The sequence below is a fragment of the Thalassophryne amazonica genome, chromosome 4 (assembly GCF_902500255.1).
Source record: "Thalassophryne amazonica chromosome 4, fThaAma1.1, whole genome shotgun sequence".
Taxonomy (NCBI): domain Eukaryota; kingdom Metazoa; phylum Chordata; class Actinopteri; order Batrachoidiformes; family Batrachoididae; genus Thalassophryne; species Thalassophryne amazonica.
In genome coordinates this window covers 93,051,559-93,072,754 of record NC_047106.1, presented here as the reverse complement: position 1 = coordinate 93,072,754, position 21,196 = coordinate 93,051,559, and the positions used below count along the sequence as shown (strand labels likewise).

The window sequence follows — 21,196 nt, the reverse complement described above, 5'->3', positions numbered from 1 at the left end:
AAATCTTCCTTTGACAAGAGAGTTTATCAAACCTCAAACAGCTGTCAAATATCACTCCAAAATTCTTAACAGCTGGTTTTAAATAATTAGTCAGAACACCAAAGCTCGGCAGTACAGCATTCGGCATGCCAGAATGTCCAAACATAATGATCTCTGTTGCACCATCATTCAGGTAAAGGGAATTTTGAGACAGCCAATGCTTTACATCATGAATACAATTAAATAATGAAGTCCATGCATCATAGGCAGTTAGATTTGCAGATCATCTGCATAACAACGAAAGGACAGGTTGTGCTCAGCTATAACTGACCTCAACAGCAACATGTACAATGAAAATAGAACAGGGACAACAACAGACCCCTGTGGCACTCCAAAACAAAGAGGGCACTTGATGAGGAGAGGTCACCAATCATAATGGAAAACCTCCTCTCAACCATGGAAAACCTCCTCACAACCAAATATGATTTAAACCACTTAAGTACAGCACCATGAATGTCAACAAGATGTTCTAACTGAGAAACAAGAACTGTGTGGTCCACTGTGTCAAAGGTTGCTGTGACATCCAACAGAACCAGCACAGTAGTGTTGAAATAAACCAACCAGAATGTGCTTGAAGTGGGGCTTTTTTGGTTTAATTCAAAGTTTTTTTTCTAAAGTATTGCATTTAACGCTAAGAATAACATCCCTCAATGTTCATAGGCCATATATAATTGAGGACTTTTTCTTAATGCACCAATTTTTCCACCTGTTCTATTTCTTCTTTTTCTGCTTGTCGAGCTTTCTGGCCATTGGCAAGTATTACTGCCACTAACTGGACAGGACTATACAAGTACTAACTTACTACAGAAAGATAGAGGGTGGAGGGGTGGGGAAATAAAAGAAAGTACGGCTGTGGTTGGACACCTATGGAACAGATGCCCCTGCCACCAATTGATAAAGATATCAATCCCAGCAAAGTGAAGAAAAAGAGCTGTTAACAGGCTTGTAATAATCCTTATATTTAGTTTGTCCAATTACGTACATCCTCTGAAAATGCAGGAGCTGTGTATAAAAATGGCCACAATTCCTGAATTGTGCAAGCAACATTTTTGTTAAACCCCTTAAACAAAAAGCCCCCTTGCCCCAAGGCTCAAGTGAAAAAAACAAAATAAAACAAAACATAAAATGATGTGTAAAAACTGTACCCTCAGATTCATAATCCAGGCTCACATTTTTGTAAATGGTTGTCCTTCACAGATATCCACAGTACTTTTCAACTATGACTGAATCTGCCTATTAAGTTCAATTTATTTAGATTTATAGAAAACATTTAATGCTTTTTATTCATGTTATGCAGCAATGATCAACCATTGCAAAATTTTGGATCACTGAGGTGAAGTTTACAGGTATCTGTGTGCACAGACTGGCTACTTTGTGGATACAGTATTATGAACTGTGCATAGCTTTGCAATCTGTGTGCACTGTTTTTAAAAGTGTGGGTACAGACTAAGAATCTGAGGGAACAGTTTATGCACCATTATTTTATTTTATTTTTTCACCTGAGCCTAGGGGGAGCTCTGTAATAACTCTACGCATCAAGCAAATCTTGGTTGTTTCATTTCAACTGCACTGTAGCTGAAAATGTACAGAAGTAAAAATGACAAAACTTGTCCAACTACTTATATAAATGACTGTATATTGCATAAGATGCATTTTCAGATGATTGTCCCACAACTCAGTGCTGAAACATGGCTCAGCCAAGTTATCTTATCAACTGTCCTTATTGTGATTTAACCACATTAACATGGCTCCAATCAGTATTAATATATGCAGACAATCAAACCGAAACACAAACGGAATGTTAATGACCATATCCTATAAATGTGTATAAAACCTGGGAGTTTTATAAACAGTAAACACCTACTTATGGCAGACTGAAGAAGGAAGCCGCCACATTCTCATGTCTGGCTCTAAGAGCAGTACTGGAGTGTTTGTGCATTTGAGTCTGCTCAGGTTTGGCATACTGTCAGTGTTGATCGCACTTTAAACGCAGAATGATGCATTAGTCTCCCTCTCAGCCACAAGCCTCGCGATCCACATTATATACACACACTCTCACATACATCCAAATGAATTTGTGAAGAGACCTTTTCAAAAGTAAATCCAATAAAACCACCAGCCACAATAATCTTTAAAACACCACATCTGAGTGAAGTGTGGTTTAATACTCCATTAGTATGGGTTGAAATGTCTGAGTGCAGCATGTGCATTTAAAAAAGTGTTTTATAAAGCGGGGGGGGACTATCGAAAGAAGAAAGAGTGTTCAGAGAAAGAAAAAAAAAAAGCAGGGCAATTATGCTGTTGGCTAAAATAGGGAGCCAGAACAATGGGACAGCTGGGCCAGGATGATCATCCCTCATGCTCATCAGGCAGGACAAGTGCACACAGAGACCAAAAACAGAAGCACTGACTCGTTCCCTTCAATTCATTCAAAACTCACAAACACCAACTCTGTCCTCATTTCACCTGATAGGTCTACACCCACTTATCTGTCCGGCTTGTTTTCCCCACATACACAACCTTGATCTGCAAGCAGAGCTCCTCGAGTGGCGTTCTCATGATCTCTGGTAATTGATAGGCATCCAGCAGGCTGGCTCTTAGACCATTGTACAGATGATAACACTTCCCCGGACACACTCTATTCACACAAGGAGAGAGTGGGGGTGGGGGTGGGGTGGAGAATATGTGTTACTTCAGTTCTGTGACAAGGGCTTAATATAAAATCAATGGAATGAAACTTCACACAGTAAGCAGCTCTTGTTAACTGGGCCACAATCTACTTTGATGTCAACTTTAGCTAACAGAACACGTCTTGAGTCACAGGCTGGGAAACAACCCGGGGGCGACTACACTTTGCCTTTCTCAGTGTTCACAGATGGGAAGGGTGGAAGAAGTCGGCTGATGGGGTGGAGACTGGGAGAATGATGACAAAGGAAGTGGAAAACAATCCTCCCAAAGCAGAACGACTGCACATGCTCATTAAGAATAATAACAATAATAATTTTTTTAAAAATGCACCGTTCCTGTGTGGAAGCAAACATCTACCTGCCGGCACGTCCTTTCCTCTGTTTGGCATTGGCCAGGCTCACCCACTCTGCTTTCATTGTGCTGATGTTGTTGACGGTGTCAAAGTTAGTCTCTTTAATCTTCCCTCCATCAATCACATAAACGACATCGTCTATGGTGATGCTGCGAGCAAGAAACAGGGGCAAACAGAGACCAAATGAGTGAGGAAAAACACTTCAAAGTAAATTATCTAAACTACTCACGCAATCACATAGAAGCAAAAATAGCAATTCACCCTTTGGTAGTTTGAGTCTATATTTAGCGCGTGGAGAGTGCCGACAGTCGGGTCTTCTTAATTTACTCAGTTTGTATGCATGTGAGTGTGTGTGAACAGCTTTATGAATCCGTTATCAAATACTCTGTCACTGACTCAGTGTGCTCCATCCAAGCCAATATGACAGCTTTTGCAAAATATGTCTGCTAATTAGTCCCAAAAGTGCCACCACTTTTTTTTCCTTTTTCACTAAACTTTAAAAAATATGGATGCCAAGAAGCAGAAGCCAACACACACCATTTCAAAGGGATGATGCATCAAGGCTGGACAAAGGAAAAACAAAAAATCATTCCACTCACATACCTGGTCTCAGCTATATTTGTAGCTATCACAATCTTTCTAACTCCTGCAGGAGGCCTTTTGAATACCTGTGGAGTGAGAGAGAATGATGAGATTGGACTGTTGTGGTATTGGTACATGAATAAAGCAGGACATTTGAGTGAGACAGACAGGCAAACAGAAATACAGAGAGTCAGAGATAAAGAGAGAGAAAGACACTGAAGCACTCAAAGATAGACACAGACAGAAAGACAGAGAGTGACAGAGAGACAGGCATAGACAGAGTGTATGTGAGGGAGTGAGAGAGACAGAGAGTGAGGAAGTCAGGGAAAAAAGAGACAAAGAAATGCTGACCTGGGTCTGATTAACAGTTGGCATGAGGGAGTGCAAAGGGATGATAATGAAGCGGTCTGAAAGAAAATAGAATACGTAAAAAAAAGCTCGGCAAAAGGCTGCTTAATTTTCCATAGCATGACACACAGCTGCTACAGCTGCACGGTTATGGCTAAAGAAATAGCTTCTCGTCAGTTCTAATATTGCAACAATTTATTTCCAACTTACTCATCTTTGAAGGTAAAAAAATAAATAAATAAATAACAAGCACATATTAATCAATATGGGTTCACTCAAAACATAGGTCACAAAAACAGATGTGCACTTTTGAAAAGCACACGCTCATTAACTCAGCTACATGGGGTGTGCAGCCAGTACATTCTGAGTGCCGATCCCAAACACGGATAAAGGAGTAGGGTTGTGTCAGGACGGGCACCTGGTGTAAAACAAGCCAACCCAACCATGCAGGCTAAAAATCGAATTTCCATACTGGATCAGTCAAGGCCTGTTTGAAAAAAGACTGGTGCCATTGCCCAACGGGTGCCTGCAGAAACTGGGCTACTGCTGGGTGAAGAAGAAGAAGAGGAGGAGAACGTGTCCAGAGACAGTGGGAGAAGAGGAAAGCTAGAAGGGTGGAAGTGAGAGTTGGGACTTTGAATGTTGGCAGTATGACTAGTAAAGGGAGAGAGCTGGCTGATATGATGGAGAGGAGAAAGGTAGACATACTGTGTGTGCAAGAGACCAAGTGGAAGGGAAGTAAGAGCAGGAGCATAGGCGGTGGGTTCAAGTTGTTGTGTCATGGTGTGGCCAGGAAGAGAAATGGTGTTGGGGCCATTTTAAAGGAAGAGTATGTGAACAGTGTGTTGGAGGTTAAGTGAGTGTCTGACGGAGTGATGAGTGTGAAGTTGGAAATTGAAGGGGTGATGATGAATATCATCAGTGCACATGCCCCACAGGCAGGTTGCAAGATCAAGGAGAAAGAAGATTTTTGGAGAGTTAGATGAGGTAGTGGAGATTGTGCCCAAGCATGAAAGAGCGGTGATTAGAGCAGACGTCAATGGCCATGATGGCAAAGGGAACAGAGGTGACAAATAGTCCATGGGCCAAGTAGGTTTTCGGTACCACTTAAGGTGACTAAACAACACTTAGAATCCAGCCTCAGTGTATCATGGCGTACACAAAAATGTATGATAGCAATCTCAGGGTGGTAGCTGTAGCCAGGTAGGGGTCAGTGAAGAATTACACAGAGGTCAAACTTTAAAAATGCTCCAATCATGTTGAAAACTATATCACATTACTTGTCTGGTCATAACGATTCCAAAAAGGTATAGTTTGGACTATCTGAGATGGAATGTTTTGGAGTTATGGGGTAAAAAGAGCAAAAATTGTGACAAAGGTCAGTTTCAGTTTGTACAGGGGTCAAAAGTTAAAGTTGCTCCAATTTCAGTACAGAATTATGCAAATTATTGGTTGAAATAAAAGGATTAATAAATGGAATACTTTTGACTGTGTTGAATGTTTGGTTTCCAAGGTAAAGGTCAAACAAGGTCAACATCTATTGGATTCTATGACATGTGACATATGTTACCCTGTAACATGATAACTAAGCATGATAAATGGTGCAAACTATTCCTTATTAGAACCCTATTAACCCAAACAATAATTTGCATCATTTTCTTTTACTGAATTTTGGCAACTTTAACTTTTGACCCCTGTACAAACTGAAATTGACCTTTGTCACCATTTATGCTGTTTTCCCCCATAACCTCAGAACATTCCATCATAGCTAGTACAAACTATACTTTTTTGGAATTGTTATGTTTGGAACATGACTGGAGCATTTTAAAATTTTGACCTCTATGTAATTCTTCACTGACCCCAACCTGGCTACAGCTACCACTCTGGGATGGCTATCATACATTTTTGTGTAGGTCATGGTACACTGAGGCTGGATTCTAAGTGTCATTTCGTCACCTTCAGTGGTACCGATTAGGCCAAAACTGATGACTGGCTCATGGACTAAAAGGGAAGCTAGGCTGAGAAAACAGGTGAAGGTCTGTGAGCAGCAACATGGTTTCATGCTGAGAAAGACCACTACAGATGCAATGTTTGCTCTGAGAATACTGTTGGAGAAGTACAGAGAAGGCCAGAAGGAGTTACATTCTGTGTTTGTGGACTTAGAGAACGCTTATGACAGAGTGCCAAGAGAAGAGTTGTGGTACTGTATGAGGAAGTCTGGAGTGGCAGAGAAGTATGGGAGGTTAGTGCAGGACATGTACAAGGATAGTGTGACAGCAGTGAGATGCTGAGTAGTAATGACAGACTCATTCAAGGAGGAGGTTGGATTATACTAAGGATCAGCTCGGTGTAATGGTGATGGACAGGTTGACAGATGAGATCAGGCAGGAGTCTCCATGGACTATGATGTTTGCAGATGACATTGTGATCTGTAGTGAGTAAAGAGCAGATTGAGTCTAGTCTGGACAGGTGTCGATATGCTCTGGAGAGCAAAGGAATGAAATTCGGTAGGAGAAAAACTGAGTCCATGTGTGTGAATGAGAGGCAGCCCAGTGGAATAATGCTGTTAAAAGGAGTAGAAAAGGTGAAAGCAGATGAGTTTAAATACTTGGGGTCAACTGTCCAAAGTAATGGAGCGTGTGGGAGAAAGGTGAAGAAAAGAGTCCAGGCAGGGTGGAGTGGATGGAGAAAGGTGGCAGGAGTGATTTGTGACCGAAGAGTATCAGCAAGAGTGAAGGGGAAGTCTACAAGACAGCAGTGAGACCAGCTACAGTGCCTTGCAAAAGTATTCATCCCCTTGGTATTTCATGCATTTTAATTTATTTATGGCATTTCAAATACAAAAAGTAAATCAGGCTTCGCAATATAAAAATTTCTAAAATGATCTTAGACTCAAACTGAAAGTAAATCTCTACAACTTAATATAAATTAATTAAAAATATAAAAGCCAAGATGATGGGTTGCACAAGTAATCAGCCCCTTTGGTATAATACCTGTAAATAATCAGTTTAATTGCCAGTTTTCTTCAGACAAGTCATACAAGGGGATGGATACAAAAACCTTTCCAAGTCACTGAATATGTCTTGAGCTTTATTTACATCAGTTATGAAGAAATACAAACAGTATGGCAACTCTATGGTAAATCTGTGTGGAGTAGACAGTTCTCAAAAACTGAGTGACTGTGCAAGAAGAAGAGTGAGGAAAGCCACCAAGACACCCAGACAACCCATCCATCCATTTTCTTCCGCTTTATCCGGAGTCGGGTCGCGGGGGCAGCAGCTCAAGCAAAGCCGCCCAGACCTCCCAATCCACACACACCTCCCCCAGCTCCTCCAGGGGAACCCCGAGGCATTCCAAGCCAGCCGAGAGACGTAGTCCCTCCAGCATGTCCTGGGTCTACCCCGGGGCCTCCTCCCAATGGGACGTGCCTGGAACACCTCTCCAGCGAGGCGTCCAGGGGGCATCTGGAAAAGATGCTCGAGCCACCTCAGCTGGCTCCTTTCGACGTGGAGGAGCAGCGGCTCAACTCCGAGCAGCTCCCGAGTGACCGAGCTCCTCACCCTATCGCTAAAGGAGCGCCCAGCCACCCTGCAGAGGAATCTCATCTCGGCCGCCTGTATTCGCAATCTCGTTGTTTCAGTCATGAGCCAAATCTCATGACCATAGGCGAGGGTCGGAACGTAGATTGATCGGCAAATCAAGAGCTTTGCCCCCCCCCCCCCCCCACTCAGCTCTCTCTTCACCACGACGGTCCGATACAGCGACAGCATCACTGCAGTCGCTGCACCGATCCATCTGTCGATCTCACGCTCCATCCGTCCCTCGCTCACGAACAACACCCCGAGATACTTAAACTCCTCCACTTGAGGCAAGGACACTCCACCAACCTGAAGGGGGCAAGGCACCTTTTTCCAGTAGAGAACCATGGCCTCGGATTTGGAGGTGCTGATTTTCATCCTGGACGCTTCATGCTCGGCTGCAAACCGCCCCAGTGCATGCTGAAAGTCCTGATTTGACGAAGCCAACAGAACCACATGGTCCGCAAACAGCAGAGATGAGATTCTGTGGTTCCCAAATCGGACCCCCTCTACACTCTGGCTACGCCTAGAAATTCTGTTCATAAAGGTAATGAACAGAACCGGTGACAAAGGGCAGCCCTGGCGGAGGCCAACGTGCACTGGAAACAGGTTTGACTTACTACCAGCAATGCGAACCAAGCTCCTGCTGCGGCCGTACAGGGACCGGCTAGCCCTTAGCAAAGCTTCCTCCCCTCCCAGCGGATCCAACTCACCACCAGGTGGTGATTGGTCGACAGCTCAGCCCCTCTCTTCACCCAAGTGTCTGAGACACTTTTACCCAGACAACCAAGAAGAAGTTAAAGGCTCCTGTGGCTGTGATTGGAGAAATTGTGCATAATGCATGTTTTGCATTTTGTATCCCCAGTTTTACAGCTTCATGATGAAGTGGTTTTCTTTCACCATAACATTAAATATAGGCTTGCATCTCAGATGTACCTTCTGGCAAATTGTAGCTGAACTTTTAGGTCTTCTTTTTAATAAAAGGACATGCAGGCGGTTGCTGTGATGGAGGAAAATACAGAGGACATGGTGCGAGGGAAATGAATGATCTGCTGTGGCGACCCTAACAGGAGAAGCCAAAAGAAGATGAAAGGCACATGCACATCGCACTCTGGAAAGACAATCTACTAAAAAGTATGACCATGTGCTCTCAATACTTGGTCAGGGCTCCTTTTTCATGAATTACTACATCAATGTGGCATGGGATAGAGGCAATCAGCCTGTGGCACTGCTGAGGTGTTATGAAAGCCCACATTGCTGTGATATCAGCCTTCAGCTCATCTGCATTGCTGGGTCTGGTGTCTCTCATATTTCTCTTGACAATACCCCATAGACTGTCTTTGGCAGAGGTTTTTCAATTTTCAATTTATACAGCACCAAATCACAACAAAAGTGCCACAAGGCACTTCACACAAGTAAGGTCTAACCTTACTAACCCCTAGAGCAAGCACACAGGTGACAGTGGTAAGGGAAAACTCCCTCTGATGATTTGAGGAAGAAACCTCAAGCAGACCAGACTTAAAGGGGTGACCCTCTGCTTGGGCCATGCTACCGACACAATTGACAATACAAATATACAGGAAATTTGGGGAAATTTTGGGAGTCCATGCTGGTGCATAAGACGGGAGGCCTGCAGAAGAAAAACACCCACTCCCATCTCTGGATGGAGTCATACCTTAAACCATAGGTGTCAAACTGATTCCAGAAAGGGCCAAGAGGGTGCAGGTTTTCTTTGTAACCACCAACTCCACCAGGTAATTTCACTGATAAACTCTTCCCATCTGCTCAAAATGATGTTCATCAGTGAAATCACCTGCTGGAGTTGGTGGTTACAAAGATAACCTGCACCCTCTTGGCCCTTTCTGGAATCAGTTTGACACCTATGCCTTAAACAGAGAGAAAAACAGAATCAGGCAGCAGAAAGACAACAAATACAGTATAATTTATCAGCATTTAGTGACAAGAAAAACAGAAAAAATACTAAGGTGATTGCTGGCCACTAGCCCTAAGCTAGGTCTTCAACACATTCCAGAAAGTACCAATAACTGCAAAAAAAACCACTGTATCACTGTGTGTGATTGGCCAGCAACCTCACCTAACCTGAACCCTATAGACCAGAGGTCTTTAACTCATTCCAGAAACTCCCGAAGGGTGCAGCTTTTCTTTTGTGTTTGCGTGGGTCCCCTCTGGGTGCTCCAGCTTCCTTCCACATCTAAAGACATGCAGGTTAGGTAGACTGGAAACTTAAAATTGTCCGTAGGTGTGTGTGTGGGTGTGAATGTGTTTGTTTGTCTATATGTGGCGCTGTGACAAACTGGCATCCTGTCCAAGGTGTACCCCAGCTGCTGGGATAGGCTCCATTGAAGGGTTCTGGAAAGTGTGGAGGAGTTGGTGTGTGGAATAATCTACCTCAATCAGTTTGACTTTGTGACTCAGGAGACTTAAAAAAACAAAACAAAAAACAAAAAAAACAAAAACAAGTCAAACAGTTTTTATGAAGTACAAAATCAGTCATGAATGCATATCTTAATCAAACTTAACTGTTGCATTTGGTATTTTTATTTTAGTTTGTCTTGCTGTGATTTTCATTATACCATTTTAGATTGTAATTACGCTTGCATTTTTACGCATTTCTGTTTTTTTTCTTATGTATTTATTTTTGTATCATATTTGTGAATAAGAAAACCACATTGGAAATAAATGTTTTATTTGTATGTGTATTTTACATGTATTTTTTTTTTTACCAAAGTAAAAACAAAACCACCTTTCTAATATTTTATTTCACACTGTTTGAAGTGTTCATATGAAATTAAAAGTTAGAAACTGTACCAACTCTAACCAGTGATTTACGATGCAAGCTCACAAAATGACCTGCAAGACCTTTTGTGTTCGTCTGGATACAGTCAGAGAGACAACATTTCATGTTAAATTTCTTTTAGAAAAATGATTCCAAATATTTATTTATTATTTATTGACGTATTTATAGTGTTGAAATTATCTCTCGTCTCTCTGAGCTGCACTGCTTCCAGATCAGCTTATATGGATGAAAGATCCATTTTATGCAGTCTGCTGTGTCTGGGTGAAAATCTCTGAAGCCTTCAGAATTTAGTAATCAAGCAGTAGAAATAAAGTTTGGAGTGAGTGAAAAATTTGTCAGAGTGGTGAAAAGCAGAAGAAACGTACTGCTATAAAAAAAGAAAGAAGGCGAATTGTGGGCTGAAAGACCAATACACATACAGTATAGTCTGGCAAATACAGTAATCTGAAGCAGCACCACCACCACACAATATGACACTATGCACTCAATTGTGTATATCAAATCATCATCAGGTCCCACAAACAAAACTGTGTGTACCCCACTCAGTACAGCATCAAAGACTCAAGTCATTTGAAAATAAAGTAACTGCAAAGTATTTAAACACACACATGCACAATGAAAGACAGTACTAAAAGCAGGTGCTTGCAATTTGTATTAAAATATGTACAACCGATTGCCACCTGCCCATTTGCTTTAGTTTTTTGTTTATTTTTCATTTTATTAAGACCATACAACAGCAGCAAATTTTTGCAGTAAGTCAAATTTAGCCAAAAGCCAAGGTTATGTTTGTAAATGTGTCAATTTATCCAGCCAACAATTCTCAGACAAACACGTTTCATCCATGGTCACATAAATCTAAACCCGGCAGCAAATTTTCACATGAGAACATCTGACCAGAGAACGTGTGAAATTACTGCGTGTTCAATACTTTTAACACATGGACTTTCAGCCTTATAAACCAAAGTCACTGAATTACACACTTAAATTAAACCACAACAAAAACAAACAAAAACAAGAAAAAAAACATACAATAAATAAATAATTAAAATTTAAAACAACCAATATCATTTGTATTGGAGTTGTATGTTGTCTGGATATTAAGTGCATGATAGCTTCTCTGTAAACTCATTATAGGAGGTGTAGATGAACACTGACCTACATTTCATTCATGTCTGTTCAATAGTAGCTGTCCACTTTTTTGTAGTAATGTGACATCATTTGGAAACAAAGCATCACAATGCTGAACAAGAAACATGCCATGATTACTTATGATACTTTCAGTGCATGTGATCTCTGCAAGTACAGTAACAGTTGCATTAATGGATTGAGGTGAACCAGCGAATTTTGTGGGTTATAATCTAAATCTGTTATATGTAAAAAAAACAGACAAAATCTGTTATATGAATAAAATGTACAGTATCCGTTATATGCATGAAACGGACAAAATCCATTAGTTGTATGCTGTGGATTAGTTACAATCAGGAGGCGCTGAACAATCTACGTGGAATCCCCGGCATCAATTAGACTTACACATTTCCTTGATTAAACACCTGACCTTGAATCGGGTGGGACCTGCCTCATTTAATGACTGGATCAAAACTTTATATGGAAAAAATAAATGCCTGCCTTAAATAAGCGCCGGGTATTATATGTATGAAAAAGATTACATTTGGTCAAGTCACTATTTGTTCTAAGCCAGAGTGGTACCTTAAAATCTAAAAGCCTGATTTATGTGACTGCAGCTCTGTAATTCCGTGGCCATGCAATGATGTGTGACCCTTTTAAAGTTCCCCGTTGCATCTCTATGCAATTTACAGCAGGAACATTAGCCTTTTCTGGATTAATTTGTCCCTCATCGAGCTCCATGTCTTTATACAATCATCAACCTCCAAACCAACGATATAGTACGTACAATTTTCCTCCAGGAATTTCAGATCATCTGAGCGTCTTTTTCTGACTTTGTGTTGTGAAGTTGGTCATATTTGCAGACTTTTCTGCAAATTGTATTTGATCCATGATTGAAATGTAATCAGCGTGTGAACTGCAATAACTTGTAAAATGTGACAGGAGAGGAAGATGGAAGAAGACAGGAGAGAGCAGCATTTTGTTAATACTCACCGGCCTTGTATTACGCCCTGCCTCATTTAGGCACAGAGTCTGAGCATGGTTTGAAAAAAAAACAATCAAGGAAATGCAGTACCCACTTTCCTCAAATCAGAGAGTGTCAGTGCTGAACTTCATTTCGTACCTCCGTTACTGGGCACGTCCAGACTGCTCTGTTCTGTACATGCGAGGGGTTTTAAATGGAAATACATTGCGATCGATTAACACAGGGTGTGGAGTCCGATGTGAGCGAAAATCTGTTATGCAAAATCTGTTATATTCAGTGTTTATTACATTGAAAACCATAAAAAAGCATTGGGACTAAAATTTATACGATGACAGTTTAGGTGAGTTTTACTGTATTTCCTTTGATTTCCAGCACCAATTAGCAACTGCCATGGTTTGTTAGGTTTTACACACCAAGACTGTACATAATGTACCACCTCCCAAACAATACACAAAAAAACCACCATAAACAGACAATTTGATGAGTTGTGCTTCCTGACTTCTGTTGAAGCTGCAAGGCACAGGCGATGTTACTCCAGGAAGTCTTCTGTTAGCTTCCACTTGAAAACAGACACTGGACCTCTGATACTGACAAGAAAAAGTGTAACTTAGCGTGGAAATACGCCTCGTCTACGTGCATTGTGGATGACTGCTCAAATGAGAGAGATGACGAGCAGAGTGATAGCATTACACTGAATGTGGGAGAGCAACAAAATGGATTTCAGTCAGAGCGTGCACGTTTTTGCTGAGTGCTTTGTGAAAGGATGCACGCTTTCTTCTATCATGGGAAGAAATATGACCTAAAAATGCATGTTAAAGCCAGAAGCACCATCCGCTATTTTTCCCAGGAAAAGAGGAAACTGCATCCTGAGGATTCCCACTGGAATAATGTCTCAGAGCTGCCCTCCTAGAGTCCCTTTATTCAGAGAGCAGCGACAAGTCCAGCCAAAAAAAACAAAACAAACCAAAACAAACAAACAAACAAACAAAAAAAAAAAACGGTCATGTGACTCGTGGTGCCATCTTGGGGCCAAAATAGGGTTCACTGTTAACCTGTCTGCAAGTAAATCCAGCTATTTTATTTATTTATTCACTGAAAATGCTGGGTTGCTGTGCATTTGGATGCACAAATAGGCACAACAAGGGCTTAAAGATGTACAAATTCCCTTCAGATCCAAACAGAAGAAAAATATGGAAAAGTAAAGTCAGCTGTGTGGGAGGGAAGACACTTCATCATCAATGTTTTGAAAGATAAATTTATTTAGTCCCATGTCAGTAAAACCCACCTAAACCATGTAATAAACAATGTATATCTGACAACAGAGACGAGGTCAATGGACTGACAGTGTGGTGTTCAGCTAACAACCTGCCGCTGAACACCACAAAAACAAAAGAAATAATCCTGGACTTCAGGAAGGACAGGGCTGACCCAGCCCCGCTCTACATCCAAGGGGACTGTGTGGAGCTCTCTGACAGCCTCTCCTGGACTGTCAACACCACAGTGGTGGTGAAGAAAGCCCAGCAGCGTCTCCACTTCCTGAGGGTGCTCAGGAGGAACAATCTGGAGGAGAAGCTGCTGGTGTTGTTCTGCAGAGCCACCATCGAGAGCATCCTGACGTAGTGCATCACAGTGCGGTACGGGGGGTGCTCAGCAGCAGACAGGAGAGCGCTGCAGAGTGTGATCAAAACGGCCCAGGGGATCACTGGTTGCTCTCTGCCCAGCCTGGAAGACATTGCCAGCTCTCACTACCTCAGCAGAGCTGCCAGCATCATCAAAGACACATCCCACCCCAGCAACCACCTGTTTGACCTACTACCCTCTGGCCGACGGTATAGGTCAATCAAAACTAGGACAAACAGACTCAGGGACAGCTTTCTCCCCAGAGGGATCACTGCACTGAACAATAACAAATCACTCTAATCCACACTTTTCAAGTTTCTTGTGCAATATCTGTAAACGTGCAATTTTCCCGTGCAATATGATTCCACAGTTGTAAATAATTCTTGTTTTACATTTTACTTGGTCCACATTTAACTTTATTTTATCTTATGGTTATTTAGTTATACATATACTCTGAATAATTTAATATAATTTAATAATTTGGATGTGACCTGGGTGACGCCACTGGTTGTCTTTATATACCAGACGCACCCAGCGCTCGCTTCTTTTCTACATTCTCGTATTCTTAGAGGTTGAGAACGCATTTAGCTGCGATTGCTGCTCTCGCTTGTAGCCTCGCAACCCACCTTCGGTTGGAGCTACGTGCACTGCACACATCCTCCAGAGGCTGCGAGACACGGCTTCACCGTTTTTTGCATTCTTTGACTGACGCCTGTCGTGAGTACACCTTCCTAAACACCGGGTGCGCACCTTTGCCACTGCCCTGCTGGGTATTTTCCTCTGTGCACATTAGCTGTGTTGTTTCGATGAAAGCTGGCTATTTGTTTAGTTGTGTCACTAACCCCGTTAACTATGTGGTAGTGTGTGTATCAGAACCAGTATAGTGTACTGTGTTGGGCTTGCCATGAGTGTTTTCCACTCCTTGAAGTACTTCGTCTGCACTGCCGCCATTTGCTAAGTTTAACAGCTCCGCTAGCAGCTAGTGTTGTCGCTGTTGTTCTAAGTGACTTAGCACTTGGGCTGTGAGTTTTTCGGCTGTGTGCATCGTGTTATTACTGTGGCTGTGAGTGTTTCACACTCCGGGCCTTGTATTAGCTTTTACACTGTGAGTGTTTCACGCTCCATGCCTCGTGCCGAGTCTGCGGCTGGAGTGCTTCACGCTCCGTGCCCGTGTCGAGTCTGCTGCTGTGAATGTTTCACGCTCCGTGCCTCGTGTCAAATCGACGGCTGTGAGCGCTTCACGCTCCGTGCCTCATGTCAAGTCGACGGCTGTGAGTGCTTCACGCTCCGTGCCTCGTGTTACTATTTACACTGCGTGTGATTCACGCTTTGTCTTTCCATTTGTAACCGTCAGGGCTTGCGTTAGCCATCTGCACGCAGTCCACAATGTTGACAGGGCCTTTGTTGCATGGCTGTAGTACCTGTTTGGCTCCCTTGAGCCCAGATGATGAACATATGTTTTGCCCCTCATGTCTTGGGATCGGACACCTGAAGGAAGCCCTGACTGGCGATGCCTGCCTTAATTGTGCCAACATGCCACTGGCAGAGAGATCTGCTAGACTTGCGGCACTGGAAAGTGGAATATCTAGTGCGACTTTGGCCTCCAGCCCCAGGAAGGAACCAAAGCTCCGTAAACGCCCACGTGCAGGAGCCCCTTCTGCTAAGAAGGTTACTCATGACCATGCTTTGGCTGAAAAGGACGAAACGTTGACTTCTGAGTTTGCTCAGATTAAGTCCTTGCTTCTGAATCTACAGCCTAGGGATGCAGTGACAGTTCCTGTTGTCCCTAATGAGGCTTTTCAGACCAATGTAGTTACTCAGCAAGAGGAAGATGTCGTGTCTATTGCTGCGACTGATTCCTTGTACATGACAAGTGATATAAACTGTGTGGAGGATGAGGATGAAAGGGGTCTTTCTCCAAGCCATTCATTAGTGGGCTCTCACACCTCTGAGGCAGAGTCCCTGCTGCAAACCGGAACAGGACTATCCTTTGTCAAGCAAGCTGTTCAGTTGGCTTTATCCAGGCTTGGGGTCGACAATCCCCCTGCGGAAACCACCGCTTCAAGTGCCTTTTTCAAAGTCACTCAGAAGCTTGAGTTCAACGTTCCAGTTTCACAACCATATATCGAGGAGCTCCACCGATGTTGGGCAGACCCCAAATCACTGACCCATCTATCGCAGGACTGCAGAGCCCTTAGCTCTATGTGTGATTCGGCACAGTATGGTCTGAACCGTATGCCCGCCGTTGACAGCATTATTGCAAACCTGGTTGTGGCTCCAGCTGATGCTGCTCGGCCGGATGCCCGCTGCCCACGTCTTCAGTGTAGGGTCAAAGACTTAGTGATGCCTCACTCCAAACATTTGCTTATATGTCCAGAGAGCTTGGCAGACTGATGTCAACCCTTACCATCACTAGACGTCAGGTGTGGCTTGCGCAGTCCCCCCTGTCCGAATCCTGTAGAGGCACACTCCGTTCGCTGCCGGTTCTTACAGGTCAAGTATTTGGACCTGCGACCCAACAAACTTTGGAGCGTGCTGTTGAAGCTAGCAAATCTCGGCAAAAGTTTGTTGACCTACACCGGTCTTCCAGACCTCAGCCAGTCAGATGTGCTACAGCTTTTCACTCTACATCCAGGCTTCCGCTGACTCCCAGAGCTGCATGTGCTTTTGCAGTTGAGGGCCAGCTCTCCCAGCGGTCTGTCTTTCGGGAGCCTACGGGCAAACCCCCAAGAACTGAACGGTTTCACAGAGCTTCCAGTAATCGCGCCCAGAGGTCCTCAGGGATGCGAGGCAGAGGTGGTCGGGTCTGACTGCCAATGTTTGGCCCCCAGCCATTTTTCACGAAATCAACTCAGCCACTGGGAGGCTCAAGTTCAAGACCCATGGGTCATTTCAACCTTGTTCGAAGGTTACAGAATTCAGTTCAGATGTCGTCCTCCAAAGTTCAATGGGGTGAGGATGACTGTTGTTTCCGACTCGGTGCAGTCTGCCACCCTACAACGGGAGATTTTGGAACTCCTGGAGCAGGGGACCATAAAGCCAGTTCACAGTTCAGACCAGCTCAGGGGGTTCTATTCAATTTACTTCCTTGTTCCAAAGAAGGATGGCAGCTTTCGTCCTATCCTCGATCTCAGACGTCTGAATCATTATATCAAAGTGCTGTATTTTCACATGCTCCGCACAGCAGACGTCCTTCAAACTATCACACTGACTGATTCACAAGTGTCGACTTAAAAGACGCCTATTTCCATGTGCCACTGGCACCTCATCACAGGCAGTTTCTCCGCTTTGCTTTCGAAGGTCAAGCATACCAGTTCAGGGTGCTTCATTTTGGCCTCTCTCTCGCCCCTCGTACATTTACCAGATGTATGGCTGCAGCACTAGCCCCACTGCAAGCTCTTGGATTAAGAATCCTACCCTACTTAGACGATTGGCTTGTCTGCGCTCCGACTCAGGAGCAGGCGCACAACAACACAGCTCTTCTACTGAACCATGTCTCTCATTTAGGACTCACAAACTTTGCAAAGAGTTCTCTTGTTCCCAGTCAACAAACGACCTTCATGGGCATTGCCATCAACTCCCTGACTATGACTGCATCGCCATCCCCGCAGAGAGTGGACGATGTAATTTGTCTCGTCTCACACATTCAACGGGCTGTGACGCTGCCTTCTGGTTTGCTGCTCCAGTTGATGGGCAAATTGACTGCAATGTCGCTAGTGGTACCTTTGGGACTTCTGTTCTTACGTCCTCTACAGGTTTGGATGAACAACTTAGGCCTCAACTCAAAGTTGCATCAGCACAGGCTTGTATGACTCTCCAACCAGTGCCTTCTGCACCTCAGACCCTGGGGGAACGTGGACTTCATCTGCAAGGGTGTCCCTCTAGGCTCCATCCCTTCTCGCCGAGAGGTGGTTGTTATAGATGGATCACTCAAAGGTTGGGGGGCCGTGTGGAATCACAGGATGGTGAGGGGTGTCTGAAGTCCTCAGGAGAGAGTCCAACACATAAACGTGCTGGAGCTTCGCGCTGTGCGACTGGCTCTCAAGCATTTCCTCCCGGCCCTGAGAGGAAGACATGTTCTTGTCCGGTCGGACAACACGTCAACAGTCTATCCCATAAACCATCAGGGGGGCACAAGGTCCGATCACTCATTGGCAGAAACTCGGAAGCTTCTCTTATAGGCGTTGCCTCGCCTTCAAAGTGTCAGAGCAGTTCATCTGCCCGGCGTACAGAACAGCGCAGCAGATTTACTCTTCAGACAGAAACCACCACCAGGAGAGTGGAGACTGAACCCGATTGTGGTCCAAATGATCTGGCAGAAATATGGTGTAGCGGAAGTGGACCTTTTCGCTTCAAGCACCTTGACACATTGCCCATGGTGGTACTCCCTCTTGGAACCAGACAGCTCGCTGGGGCAGGATGCATTGGCTCACCCGTGGCCGGATTGCCTCCTTTATGCTTTCCCTCCTCTCCCGCTGCTGATGTTGACACTGCACAGGATAGATCAGAGCAGCCACAGGGTGCTGCTGGTTGCTCCATTCTGGCCGGGGAGGATTTGGTTTCCCATGATTTACAAACTCCTCGAGGGGGAACCTTGGGCTCTTCCGTAGAGGAAGGATTTGTTGTCACAGCTACAGGGGACGATTTGGCACCCTCACCCAGAACGCCTTCAACTGTATGTGTGGCTGTTGAGGGGCTGGACTCCTTGTTAAGTTCTTGTGACCAGGCTGTTGTTCAGACTATCCTTAATTCACGTGCTGCTTCTACCAGGGCTTTGTATGACAACAGATGGAAGCTGTTTGCGCGGTGGTGTGAGAAACAAAAGTTAGACCCGGAGCGTTGCCCTGTGCCTATTCTCCTCAAATATTTACAAGAACTGCTGGAGAAAGGACTTTGTCGCTACCTTGAAGGTTTATGTTGCTGCAATCTCTGCCCGGCACATCTACGATGATGGCCGGTCAGTGGGTTCACACCTCTTAGTGTGTCGTTTTTTGAAAGGTGCTCTACGTTTGCGGCCTCCAAGGCTTGCACGCATACCTTCATGGGACCTTCCTCTAGTCCTGGAGGGTTTAAGCTTATCCCCTTTCGAACCAGTTGAAAGTGCTGATCTTAAATGGGTGTCAGTGAAGACTGCCTTTCTACTTGCACTTTCTTTGGCTAAGCGGGTGGGAGAGCTCCATGCCCTATCAGTCGCTGGGGACTGTTTGCGATGGAATTCTGACGGATCTGGGGTTACGCTGTGGCCTAATCCATCCTTTTTACCCAAGAGAATTTCAACTTTTCATGTTAACCAGCCAGTTTCCTTGGCTGTGTATGTCCCGCATTCTGATCCAGGATTATCTGTTTCAGGTTCCCTGTATCCTGTCTGAATGTTGAAGCAGTACATTAGTGCGACTGCCAGGATCCGGAAAATGGATGCCCTGTTTGTGTGTTACGGTGATCACAAAAGAGGCTGTGCTGTCTCAAAGTAGCAACTCTCGCATTGGGTCGTGGATGCCATTTTACAAGTATACAGGTCCAGAGGTCTTCAGCCTCCTAAGGTTAAGTGCCATTCCACCAGAGGGGTGTCCACCTCCTGGGCTGCACTGAGAGGTGTCACTTTGAGTGATATTTGTGCTGCTGCTACGTGGGCTTCGTCCTATACCTTCACCTGCTATTACAGACTGAATGTGGCTGCTCCTCCTGCGGTGACTTTGGCGGTGTTGTCTGCCTCCACTCCCCACTGCTGATGTGAGGTGAGTGTGACTCTTCATGACCTTGTTGGTATTAAGTCATCCATGTGCTAAAGCACCGCCCTCTGGCGGTCAGGGGGAATGAAATAGAACGAGAGTTACGAATGTAACTACGGTTATATGAATTCCGGATAACCGCCAGAGTTGCTTGTCACTGAAAGTCTTGCAAGTTCATTCCGAAAAGAAGTGAGCGCTGGGTTCGTCTGGCATATAAAGACAACCAGTGATGTCATCCAGGTCACCTCCAATGGCGTGACTTTGCTGGTATATTCTCGACCTCTGTGCTGCGCACATGTAGTTATCCAGGTGCTAAAGCACCGCCCTCTGGCGGTCATCCGGAATTCATAGAACCATAGTTACATTCGTAATTCTCGTTTGTGCAGATGAGCTTTACTTTAAGAACTAAGGTGGAAAAATTACCACTGAAAAAAATAAAACTACTGTGTGCCACCAGACCAGTCTGGTGCTAGATTTATGTTGGCAAAATCCTGGGATTTTAAATGCAAACTTAATATTTAATTTAATAAATATAAATGACATTTAATATTATTAGGCTGGTGTAAGTCACAGTAAATCACGTTTCTGTCACCTGCAGCATCTGTGTCTGTTATGTTCGCTCTCTTTGTCATCTGCTTCAGATTAATTTGGCGCAAACATGTCATCTGGTCACAAAATATAACTGCCACATTATCTTTGTGTTTGAACTATCTGTCACATAGAAGCTTTCAGACACTGTCAAAATACCATTTCTTCTTCTGAGTTGCTTGTGGGGATTGAGAATTTTCAGTGCAGTGAGCCTGCTGATGCACCTGTTTGACATTACATTAAGATTACAGTGTTTCAGCTGCTTTTGGGCTCTCAAGACCATACAATGCTGCTGCAGGGGTACTATTTCGGCAAAGTCATGTGCATTAGGATCACAATTCAATTGTTTAGTTGTTTTTTTCTTTTAAGAGAACAAAACACATACGGTCACTAAATGTAAAACGTATATACTGTATATATATATATATATATATATATATATATATATATATATATATACGAGGTCTCTTAGATAATAAACCGACCCTTTTATTTTTTTTTTAACTATATGGATTTGAATGACATGCGATTACACCAATCATGCTTGAACCCTCGTGCGCATGCGTGAGTTTTTTCACGCGTGTCGGTGACGTCATTTCCCTGTGGGCAGGCCTTGAGTGAGATGTGGTCCCGCCCTCTCGGCTGAATTCCTTTGTTTCACACGCTGCTCGAGACGGCGCGCGTTGCTTTATCAAAATTTTTTCTGGACCTGTGAGGAATATCCGAGTGGACAATATTCGAGAA

The 21,196-nt window shown here is 44.0% G+C and overlaps 1 protein-coding gene across 1 annotated transcript in view; it reads right to left on the bottom strand.

Moving 5' to 3' along the window:
• dhx36 (DEAH (Asp-Glu-Ala-His) box polypeptide 36) overlaps positions 1-21,196 on the bottom strand; it is a 133,130-nt gene that overhangs the window by 14,323 nt on the left and 97,611 nt on the right. The window contains exons 14-17 of the mRNA XM_034168262.1: positions 4,013-4,068; positions 3,683-3,747; positions 3,085-3,228; positions 2,560-2,677 (exon numbers count right to left, since the gene is read on the bottom strand). Of these exons, the coding sequence (XP_034024153.1) occupies positions 2,560-2,677; positions 3,085-3,228; positions 3,683-3,747; positions 4,013-4,068 (383 nt within the window). The remainder of the gene's footprint in view (positions 1-2,559; positions 2,678-3,084; positions 3,229-3,682; positions 3,748-4,012; positions 4,069-21,196) is intronic.